Genomic DNA, 12,695 nt, shown 5'->3' with positions numbered 1-12,695 from the left:
GAAACAGAAATGGAAAGGAGCAACATTTTCAAAAATAAGCTATCCAATCAATTACCTTGTTCCCTGTTGTTAGCACTAAAGGTAGCCATACATCTAGCGATTCAATCAACAAAGCAATCAACTTTATTGGGGAATCGACTTAAGTATAGTTGATCGAAAGTCGATTGGTGACCCACACAATACAAGTGATTCCTATGCGATTCACCTTCACTAATTGATCTGACCAATGTTGTGTCTCCATGCTCTAAATGCAAAAATCAATCGAATGATATGTGAACAGTAGCCAATTCCTGGGCGATCGACCAATATCTTGCATCCTGCTCGATCGACTAAGCTGGTCAATTTTGACATATCAGCCACTTTTCATAGATTGGGTATTCTGGAACACACTCGATTCCCTCTCTGTTCCCTTCCCCCGAGTTTAGCAACAGGATTTGTCACTAACTCAGAGTTAAACACGGAGAGGAATTCCCCATTGGGCAGCTCTCTCCTCTAGCCGTGCCTCCTGCCACCCCCCCACCTCCCTGCATGCTATGAGAGACAACACAGTCTCTCAATGCAGCGTCTTGACCCAGGGGTCACACAAGTGAAAGTGTGCCATTGTGGCCCACAGGAGTGGCGGAGAGCAGTGTTTTTTTCGGCTACTTGATCCTCTCAGCCTGCGGATCGGGTAGCCTACTTTTTTTATTTTTTGAGCCCGACTCGGGCTCTCTTTAAGACTATATGTTTTACTTGGGCCTGTACATCTAAATAAATCTAAACAGTTATTTATATATCCCCTGCACAATGTAACCTAATCTACCCATTTCAAATCCAAGTACCAAACACACCCAAAGTGATAAAAATCAATTGGATGTAAATGAAAGAACTCCATAGGAACCTGGCAGCCATTTTGTACCAACTGGCGCTATTTCCGAGCCTCAGAAGAATACTTGTGTCCGCATCCACTGATTTGACCAGTCTCCGGGACTTGGTATGGGACTTCCTCTATTTTAACGTGCTTGTGGCTTTATCTACATGGTGGTGATTGTATCAATAAACATTCTACAGTCTTGTGTCCCCTAAATATCTCTGCCCCTAGAGCATGCAGCAGTTCTCGGCAGCCATACCAAGCTACATTATAGTTCCTTACCATACATGCTGGACATTGTAGTGATGACCCCCATTTTCTCTTATCTTTTGTTGGCCATGCAATAAACTGTGGTGCAGGCAGGCGGACATTAAAGCACCCCCGACCTGATGCGAAACTACCTAAGGTAAGCATACAGGTATGTTCATGCTAGATTCACATACCTTTGTGCATTTTTCTGTATAAAAGGAGAGAACCGAGAGCCCAATATAGTGTAGTAAGTACTGATAAATGGGTAATATGAAAATGAGTACAACAATATACTCACAAACCAGAGTTACCTCCAGGCAACCACTGTAAAGGCAGATGAGGAGATTATCCTGTCCTCACTCAGGATTAAGAAGTCACTCTCTGTAGACAGGAAGAAAAAGGGGTGTTCCCCTCCGCCAGGGGTGGATATTAAGTATAACGTAACGGAGGACACAGGCGCCAAAAGAATAAAATCAATTATTCAAAAGTGTAAAAGTGCTTAGGAGGCAGTGGTGGGCTTACCTCCTGCAAGCAGACACAACAAGCTGTGTATTCAAAATAAAGCAGATTTATCGCCTTTGGACCATCAATACCCCATATAGCCAGTTCAAAAGAATCCATAAAAAATGTACAGATATTGAAGATCACGATACACAATCCAAAATTCTCACAAAAAAAATTCTCATGCAATTACCCTAAAAAACTCATAAAAAATGCCAGATTTAAAGCTAAAACGAAGAAAACTCCTATTCTATCGTCCAATTCCACAGATCCGATTACTGCCAGTCAGCCACAATTTATTACACGATACAATGCCCAACACTCCCAAATTCGATCCATCTTGAACAAGAGATGGGAAATTTTATCACAAGATCCATACCTTCGACCGTTAATTCCACAAACACCCGCCATCATCTTTAGTAGAGCACCTAATTTACGCAACCTCCTAGCACCCAGCCGGTTTCAATTACATACAGCACATGAACCCTGAAAATACCATCACACACCAGGTTGCTACCCCTGTAATAACACCAGATGTAAAGCTTGCCCGTTTATTCAGACCATTACCTCTTTTACATCCAACATTACAAAATCACAATACCGGATCAAAAAACGTATAACCGGTACATCCAGGTACATTGTCTATATCATTTCTTGCCCGTGTCACCTCCAGTACGTGGGCCGTACCACTCAACCAGCGCGGAGTAGGATTGGACAACACAAACTAAATAGCCTTAAGAATTTTCCCCTTAACAGCGTTTCTAGACACTTTGGCACCCATCACAATAGCGACCCCACCCTTTTTCAGATCACACTTATCAAATCTATCAAAAAACAGTAGGATGCTTTTGACAAGTTGAGAGCAAGAGAAATGTTTTGGATTCAAATATTGAGGACCCTTGTGCCGAAAGGCTTCAACGAAACACGTGAAAAAAATCATTAATCAAAAATACTAATACATTTTTTTTTATCCAGTCGCCTCTTTTATTGTATTTGTTTAGTTCTGTTTTTTTTTATTCTTGTATAATTTTTTCATATTTATTACTATATAATTTTATCATCCTATCCCTTGAATGGTCTTATTATACATATATTTAATTTGTTTCTATAATTAGGAATATGCTTTATATTTTTATATTCTCATAAACCTCCCTGGCATTTTGATTATGCGCAGCCGCACGGCTGCGCATGGTTTTTGAAACCTAATTTTTTTTTTAATCCTGTAGCCTAGCGCTAGCTACATGATACCCCCCTCCCTTCCAATTCCCACCCACCCTTCCGATCGCCGCCGATGCCTATGCCCATCAGGAAATCCCGTTCTGAACGGGATTTCCTTCAGGGCTTTCCCAATCACCATGATGACGAACGGAATGACGTCATCGATGCCGTGACATCATAGGGAGTCCCGATCCACCCCTCAGTGCTGCCTGGCACTGATTGGCCAGGCTGCGCATGGGGTCTGCGGGGGGGGGGGCTCTTTTGCGACATACAGATTACTGAAAACGTTATGACTACGTTTTTTTTTTCATCATGGATTTCGGATACTTATGTATGCACGTTGTTTGGACATACACCAATTATGCCTCTTGTCCCCAGTTGTGTACTCCTACTAGCTTGCCTGAGGAAGCTGGTTTAGGCCTGCGAAATGCGTTGCGAATATCCCCTGGAGTGTACCAATAAATCTGCTTTATTTTGAACACACAGCTTGTTGTGTCTGCTTGCAGGAGGTAAGTCCACCACTGCCTTCTAAGCACTTAAACTTTTTAATAATTGATTTCATTCTTTTGGCGCCTCTGTCCTCCATTACGTTATACTTTTTGCATTTTTCGTTCTTCTCCTTGTTGCTCCTTTGTTGTTTTAATCACCCCTTGAAAAATTGACCTGCAGCTTAAAGAACAACATATGTATTTCCTTTTAAACACCAGTTGCCTGAAATCCCTGCTGGTCTTTTTGGCTGCAGTAGTGTCTGAAAACACACAGAAACAGGCATGCAGCTAATCTTGTCAAATCGAACAATGTCTCAAACACCTGTTCTGCATAAGCTTGTTCAGGATCTATAGCTAAAAGTATTAGAGGCAAAGGATCAGCAGGATTTTCAGGTAACTGGTATTGTTTAAAAGGAAATAAATATGGCAACCTCCATAGCACTCATTAGTGGTCATTTAAATCAAATTTTCAGACAGGATGAGTCAGGCTTGCCACAATGTTCCCACCTATTGACCTCCAATCCCTTTAACTTTCCTGCCCAATTCACTTTTTGAGGTTGAGGAAGTCTTCCTCTTCCTATCTGAACATTTTTCAAGGAGCGATTAGAGTCTGGGGGGAACAGACAATGCACAGAAGTATGAATGGTAATATCACTGAACAGGTTAGTAGGCTCGTGGACAATCCTCTCCAGCTACATGTCCAATTTCAGCCACCTTACAGTTTATAAAGAACACTTCTCCCACATTACATGCTCTGGACCAACTACTGATGCTCCTCATCAGCATGGCCTGAACTTCTGGGAGAAATAGACTTACATTTTGAATCAACTGATTTATTTATTCTCAAGCTACTGAAATCTAATTGTAGTATGACACTTTAACATTTCTGGATTTGCAGTATCACCGGATTTAGGACATAGCTAGGTGCAGGGGCATAGCAATAGGGGTTGCAGAGGTAGCGACCGCATCGGGGTCCTTGGGACAGAGGGGCCCTGAAGGGCCCTCCCTCAATTACAGTATTAGCTCCCTATTGGTCCTGTGCTCATAATAATCACTTCTATTGATACTTTGAATAGTGGTAATCATTAACAAGCTGTTCCCCATCCCCTTCTTGTACCTCTGACACTGTAGTTGCCATTGGCAGGTTCTGGTGCGCTGTATCAATTGTTATGTATAGAGTGCTTGGGGGCCCCATTGTAAAACTTGCATCGGGGCCCACAGCTCCTTAGCTATGCCACTGGCTAGGTGTGATTATAGAAGGTGGCTAAACTTTATTGTCATAGTAATTTCCCCATTTTATCTTCTCATTGATTCCCAAGAACTAACATTTCCTCAAAGGGGAAATAACCAGAAACAAAAACTCTTCTTGGCAAGGGGGTTCCTTCATAGCATCAAGAACAAACATTTTAGAACACAAAAATACACAATAAGGAGAGACAAAGTGACAACATTGGATATACACAGTTTAAAAATAATTCAGAGTCATTTTTCAGGAAGCTCTGATAATACTCAAGTCCCAGGATGATCTCCTATAATAGTAAACCTACCATATGTTCCAGCAGGCGTAACACTTAAGATAGAAACTGTGTATCTTTACTACAGAGTCATCTTACATAACATTCTACTTTTATTTAATTTATATGAACATTAATATGCTTTCATTCCTCAAGGTATATAATTGCTAAGATAGTGAAGCATGATGCCAAACTTGGATTCATTTGACAAATTGACAGCTGGTGTTACCTTAACAATGTCTGTCTGCTATTATCATGTTGATATATTCTATATCTGTTCTATTGGGAACAGAACCTATCTATCTAGTCTTTTAAAGCTGTTTAAGCAGCTTTTTGTAACTGACCTCTACTGTTACAATGGAGATATTTGTATGCACTGTATATAAAACATTGACTCCTGTCCTTTGCCTTTAATTTTAATGACTACCAACAATTTGAAATTAATATTATAGAAAACCATACCTTTTATATACTCATAAGCAGGGCCAAATTTACCACAAGGCACTGTAGGCACGTGCCTATAGGCACCTGATGATGGAAAGGTGGATCACCCCCTAATGTCTCCCTCCCTACTTCCCTATGCAGAGTCACAAGAAGAGTGTAAATATGAGGTTACTCTCCCAGCTCTTGACATTCCACTGACCCTTCAGTTGGTAGCATCTCTAGCTACTTAATACTGAAGGTACTTCTGGCTACCTAATGCTAAGGAACACATGTAGCTACCTATGACAGGCAAGAGAAGTAAGGGAGAAGTGACAACTGGGACAGCCAGCACATTTGCGGAGGGGGATTGTAGGTTCGTGGAGGGCAAAGTCTAGGGTGCCAGGACATCTGTGCCTATGGGCTCCTGTAATGTAAATCCTGATAAATGTTTTAAAGTAACATGCAAGCATGTTGTCTCTAGAATATAATCATGCCCCCTCCCTTCAACTCTCTTGATCCTGCCCTGTACTTTTACTTTGCCAACTAGTGCCAGAGCAATAGATTAGTCTTTTTTTTCAAACCAGTCTTCAGAGACCGCTATTTTTTCAGATATGAATTGGTTACATCATGCCATAGTGTGAGGCCAAAATTGCCAATGTTGAATAAAAAATAAAAATGTGCATGCCACTGCTGAATGAAGGTGGTATCTGATTATGCAAACCAGTTTTATTAGGTGTGGAATGACTTGGTGTGGGTGCTCAGCTACACAATAACTTCAGTCTGGAAAACATGATTTGCTGCAGTGGCTGGATGGTGTGCTGGTAAAGGGTTCTGCATCTGACATAAGAGACCAGGGTTTGAATCTCTCGACTCTTCCTGTTCAGAAAAACAGCGAGTGAGAAGATCTTGAGAAAGATTCTCTAACACTGCTACTGCCTATAGAGTGCGCCCTAGTGGCTGCAGCTCTGGTGCTTTTAGTCCGCCAGGAAAAGCGTAATATAAATGTTCTGTGTCTTGATATAATTAGCGAGATGGAAGATTTGATGTTCTGTGTTTAAAGTGAAACAAGTGATTAAATTATTTTGTCTAGTGCTGAATCTGAGGAGACTTCAATGGTTGGATGGATGATTGTTGCTTAATAAATTGGGTTCCATAAACTAAACTTGAGAAGCTTTTGGTTGTAGGGATAGAGGATTGACTGAGGCAAAACCAAGAGATGAAAGAGTAGTATCGGTTAGGTATCTGTGTTTGAGACAAGAAGAGACAGAGCGCACTCAGGGGAACAGTACAGCAGTAGATTGGGTGAATTCAGAATAATCTCACCTCTAGAAGTTGCTGGCGAACCTGTACAGGAGTAGCCAGCATGTAGACTTTTATCCCTCTAGCCAGGGATCAGGCACAAAGGCAGCTGGATTCTTCCTTCACTCGGATGGTTGTTGGCAGGCAACGAGCGGCTCTGAAGTTGTACACCCTGTCTGTGTGCGAGTCTGCTATATGCGGTTGCACAAACAGATTGTGGTGGATTTCAAAACATCAGCTCCAGGATTGAGGGATCTAAAAGCAAAGCTCCACGCTGCTCCATGAGTCTTGCACAGGCAGTTCACGGGCAGTTGGAGTGGTAGTCTGATTGTAATGCAGCAATGCGTGTAGGAAAGAAGAAACGGCGGCTGCCATATAGTGTTAAGATTTATTAAAATATATAACACTATACGGCAGCCGCCGTTTCTTCTTTCCTACACGCATTGCTGCATTACAATCAGACTACCACTCCAACTGCCCGTGAACTGCCTGTAAAAGACTCATGGAGCAGCGTGGAGCTTTGCTTTTAGATCCCTCAATCCTGGAGCTGATGCTTTGAAATCCACCACAATCTGTTTGTGCAACCGCATATAGCGGACTCGCACACAGACAGGGTGTACAACTTCAGAGCCGCTCGTTGCCTGCCAACAACCATCCGAGTGAAGGAGGAATCCAGCTGCCTTTGTGCCTTATCCCTGGCTAGAGGGATAAAAGCCTACACGCTGGCTACTCCTGTACAGGCTCGCCAGCAACTTCTAGAGGTGAGATTATTCTGAATTCACCCAATCTACTGCTGTACTGTTCCCCTGAGTGCGCTCTGTCTCTTCTTGTCTCAAACACAGATACTTTTGCCACCGAGGTGGATACCAAGAGCAGCACCTTTATTCTTCCCCTCTTCTACCTTGCCACACTGATCGCTCCTTCTGTTTGCCGGAAGTAAACCGCCTGCTTCTTTTCCTAGTATCGGTTAGGGTTAGACATAGGTAGAACAACTAGGTTAGGAGGAGCCTGGCTATATTTGTTAAGGTTAGATGGTTCAGGTTAGGCATTAGGAAGTGGATACAATTAAGGAATATGTTAATGTTAGTCAATCAGGAAATGGGCTTCAGCAGAAAGGAAAACATACATTAGGCATTCTTTGGGTGGTACATTATGCTAAGTATTTTATTCTAAATGCATTTTGGTGGGAATAATAAGAAAAAATGGAAAAAAAATCATTTTCTCAGTTTTGGACCATTATAGTTTTAAAATAAAATGTTCTACTGTGAACAAAAGCCACACATTTTATTTGCCAATTTATCCTGGTTATTGAAATGTTTAAATTATATCCCTAGCACAATGTATGGTGACAATATTTTATTTAAAATTAAATTGAATTTTTTTCAGTTTACATACATCACTATTTACAAGCCCATTATGTAACAATTTATCCTCTTGACATGCATATTAGAAAAAAATAAAGAAAAAATCAGTCCCTAATATATGTAGGTGTAAATTTAATATTTGGCCACTCACGCATTATTTTTTATTAGTCTACTATAAAAAAGCAAATAGGAAGTGATGCAGTCATCACAGTGATGCCAGGGATAACGGGGACCTAGAGGGGGTAATGAATGAATGAGAACAAAGTTCTAGTGGGGAGATAAATGAATGGGAACAAATTTCCAATTCACTAATAAACGATCAGCGGTGGGAGGGAGCATGGCAGCACCATGGCTCCTACATCTGAGAATTACTGTGATTATTCTCACTGTTCAAGCATGGCTTGGCTCAGGGGGCTTTTGTCCCCTGCAACCAATCCCACCTGTCTCCAGGACCATCATGAATGCAGGCTTCTGCCCGCTCAATCACGCGTGCACCCTTACAAAGTGCACGGACGTGAGTCTCACTACTACTACTACAGCAGCAGCCGTGGACATGAGGCTCATGTCTGTGTGACTCAAAAAGTTAAGTGGAAAATTAGTATTGGTCTTGATGTGCAAATAATTTCTGATGTAGGATAATGCAAATTTTATATGCAAATTTATGCTGCTTGAAAATGGACCAATCAAATTTGACCTCAGCAGAATTTGGTTCATATCAAGTTGCATACATTTGTATTCAAAATTTGCATTATGCTGCATCAACTCAAAATTATTTGCATCTCATTGACCATCCCTACAAAACACTTATGCTGCATACACACTTGAGATAAGTCTCTGGAAAAGGCAAGATCACAGACCAATTTTACCCCATTCCATGTAGTATGAGAGCCATACTCTACACAGTCTATTCTATGGAGCTGCACTCCCCATCAGATAAAATCTTTGCAAGATGCTGCACACAAAGATGCCTGTACACATTCAAAAGATCATTATCTGCAAAAGATCTCTTCCTGCAATAGATCCATTTCTGCAAAATGCATTCATAGTCTATGAGATCTGCAGATCCTCATACACACCTTGTTTAACAGACTTCATCTGCATATCTGGCAATCATCTGCAGATCTGAAAATCCATCCTGGTGGATCTGATCTGCAGATGATTGCCTGCTAAACAAGGTGTGTATGATGATCTGCAGATCTCATAGACTATGAATGCATTTTGAAGGAATGGATCTATTGCAGGAAGAGATCTTTTGCAGATAATGATCTTTTGAATGTGTACGGGCAACTTTGTGTGCAGCATCCTGCAAAGATTTTATCTGATGAGGAGTGCAGCTCCATAGAATAGACTGTGTAGAGTATGGCTCTCATACTACATGGAAGGGGGTAAAATTGGTCTGTGAACTTGCCTTTTCCAGAGACTTTTATCTCAAGTGTGTATGCAGCATAAGGGTGGTCAGAAAATTTCCTATCAGAAATGGGCTTGGTAGTTTTGGACAAATCCGAGAATGCGGAGATTTACGTCAGAAATCATACCACCACAGAGTCTTTTGATTGTTTTAAAATGTTCACGGTATTAAAATTTCCACAGAAAAAGGCTGCAGCCTGTGATTGGTTCAATGCTTCCAACTCAGAGACTCTACATCTGCAAAATATAAAAACAAGGTTTTTTTAAATTGCATAACATTAACAAAAATTATGAAAAAATTGGTATTGGAAATTCAGATTTCTACTAAATCAGTAATTTGCATTTTCAGAAGATGGAATTTCCATGGAAATGGAGTTAGAAATCGGAACTTTGACCATCCCTACTGAACGCCACACTTCAGTACCAAGCAAGTGGACAGGGAGAGTTAACGAACTTGAGCTTCATGGCATGTTTCACGTGACCCCAATGTTTCCTCCTACCCTAGTTGGGAGGAGACAGCATTAGAGTCGTGTGATAGGTGCCGTGAAGTGCAAGTAGGCGAACTCCCCCTGACCCTGCCCACTTATTTGGTACTGAAATGATGCTGAAGTGTGGTGTTGGGCAGTATCCAGGCGTTTCAAATTTGATATGCTGAATTTGAACTCTAAGAGTTATTGTTAGGCGTTAAGGTGATGGGTTTAGGTTAGGTGAAATTGCATAGCCAGCTTACAAAAATGATTGCTAATCACATACCTCAAACCTGGCCCTGGTTTGCAGTCAACATGTGCAATCCAGAGTCCTCATCTACATGCAAAATGAGACAATCGTTACTAGGTGAATAATGTTGTTTTGAACTCAACACCATTTTTTGTATTTCTTTAATTTATAAAAAAAATAATTAAATAGTAATAGTATCTGTGCCTAGCACCTTCAATTTTATTGAGAAACATTATTTTTTTTTAGTTCAGTGTCTCAAGCACTGGTCATGGCTTTCTCTGTTCATTTAATATCAGTTGCACTATTTTTTTTTTTTTTTGCAGATGAGCTGCAGAATGAGACACCTTGATTAATTAATGCCATGAACTTCCAGTCTGCTCCCTGCATGGATTTTATACTTTTAGACTGCACCTTCACATCATGTTATTAAAACCCACATTGTGATGTATCTACCTCTATTTCTTGAGGCTGAGTAATTCACTTTGGCTAGATTGTTTTAAGCCAACATTTCACTTTACATTCTGCTTTCTGATAAGAGAAGACATACAAAGCAAAGCCTGCAAACAACCTCTATGCAGGGAGAGAAAATGGGGATGTACATTGCTTTTCCAAAGCCTACTATATGTGTGCGCAACATTCTGATTAAAGCACAGCATAACTAATTGCCTATTAGGAGAACAGGGAGGCTTAAAAGAAATAAGACAATAGCTTTCTCTTACTACAGCACGTCTGCTATGAGGCTTTAAAGGTTTCTTGCTCCTTAGCACGTTTGCAATGTATTCCCACAGTTGTAAATGCATATATCAAGCCAAGACACAAAGTCGATTTATTTAATGTGCAGTCAATTGTTCATTGCAAAGAAAAGACTTTTAAAGTTGGATTTAATAAACTGTAAGTTGATCCAAACCACACAGCTTCCTGGCTATTGGTTTCTTAAGTGAAGATTAGGAATTGACTTCAAATGGAATGCTTAATCTTTGTCCTCATATTTTCATATTTACGTAATGGACCTATTGGATTTTTGATTAAATGAGGCTTTGAATACACCTTTGAGGTAAAATACACACTCAGTAATCAGTGAAACCGAATAGACTTCTTGTAGTAATATGTAAATGTCATTACAGCGTGAAGGTGTTTAAATGTGATATACAATATACATGTACATACAGATTTATACACATACACTAGAATCAACATTTATACTTACTGTGTGTCACTTGCAGCTGTTCTATTTATACCTTTCAATTCAGTGACTCTAACAACAATTGGCAGTATTCATTGTGCTATGTTTACTTGTTCTTTGTATTGACAGTTGGTACTATAAGCCTTTTATACAACAAAGGCAAGCAGTTCTACAGCCAATCTATGATAAAAGGGGGAAAAATGAAATCACTATGGAAACTGGAGGAAGGATCTAACAGCTTTCTTTCTAGAGTCAATGTCTGATGTTTGTGACTGTAGGGAAATAAAATTCATAAATGTGTATGATGTTATCATTAATGTTTTGTTACCATAGATGATGCCATTTTCAAATCATCTGACCTTGGTTTTATTAAGTGATTCCCTTGCTGAAATAGTTACTGTTTTGCACTAGAAAAACAAGAATGTGATGAGGGGAGGAGTGTAGTGCCTAGCCTGCTTCTTAAATGATTATTTTTTTTTAAATCACACAGAGCTCCTGGGTCCTGGAATGAAGACCACTGTGAGCTTTTCAGCAATGCAGCAACCCGGGGAACTGAATGCCAGTCAGAAAACTGTGCATCATCCAATTGCATGCCTTCCTTTGATCTTGGACTGAGAAACTCAGAACCTCTCCCTCCAATCCAGAAGCAAATAAATACTAAGGAAAAGAGACATCCCTCGATTCAGTGCACAGACACTCTGAGACAGAGAAACCAAGGGGACTGTCATATGAGCACAAATGAACCTGTTTGGATTGCAGACTGCAGCAAATACCTGTCTCCTCCTAGGAGTTTGCCACTTCTTCCAGCACCATCAGACAATGCAGAGAGCCCTGGCTTACACAGGCCACTGTTTTCCTCTCCAGACAGAGCCAGTTATTCTTTCAGCATACCTGCAGCAGAGCAGCACGGAGGACTGGAAGGGACCAAAGACTTCGCTCAGCCAGAAAGGCAGCCAAGCTCTGCTAACATTCGCAAGAAGGCAAAGGACAAACCTCATAGTAAGTGAAATACATACGTTCTATCACACACAATACATAAATGTAATATTTTCTGTAAAACAAAGAAGAGCAAGAGAACAGCACAGCATATTTTCTTTCTATTTTACTAGTTTCTTGGATTTCAAACACTTTTTTTTTTCTTTTTTTTTCCTTTCTAGGAATTTTTCATTGTAATATTTACTTTTCCTACAATCAGTCATAATGATATGTTTTCACATTTAACTGAAGGTTATGCAGCAGAGGACCAGAGGCAACACAATGCAGCGACCAGGGCAGCCCTGAGTGTGGTGTTTCCTCCATCCACCTACTCCACACATGGCCTCTCTAGACCAGCTACCCCTGCTGAAGAACATTTAGAAAGGTAAGTGTTCCATAAAGACCATAAACCATTTATTACTGTACTTACACCAAACTTTTGATCATAAAAGATCTAAAGTTTCAATGTTTTTCAATTGTTTTCAATGTTTTTTTTTTAATCAGTAA

At 40.4% G+C, this 12,695-nt stretch overlaps 1 protein-coding gene across 1 annotated transcript in view; it reads left to right on the top strand.

Moving 5' to 3' along the window:
* The window catches only part of LOC137562326 (dynein axonemal heavy chain 3-like), a 1,996,682-nt gene that overhangs the window by 270,828 nt on the left and 1,713,159 nt on the right, over positions 1-12,695 (top strand). Inside the window, exons 6-7 of the mRNA XM_068273663.1 lie at positions 11,704-12,212; positions 12,441-12,573. Of these exons, the coding sequence (XP_068129764.1) occupies positions 11,704-12,212; positions 12,441-12,573 (642 nt within the window). The remainder of the gene's footprint in view (positions 1-11,703; positions 12,213-12,440; positions 12,574-12,695) is intronic.

Source organism: Hyperolius riggenbachi, chromosome 3 (genome assembly GCF_040937935.1).
Source record: "Hyperolius riggenbachi isolate aHypRig1 chromosome 3, aHypRig1.pri, whole genome shotgun sequence".
Classification (NCBI taxonomy): domain Eukaryota; kingdom Metazoa; phylum Chordata; class Amphibia; order Anura; family Hyperoliidae; genus Hyperolius; species Hyperolius riggenbachi.
The sequence above is the reverse complement of the archived record's forward strand: the minus strand, read 5'-3'. Positions and strand labels throughout refer to the sequence as shown.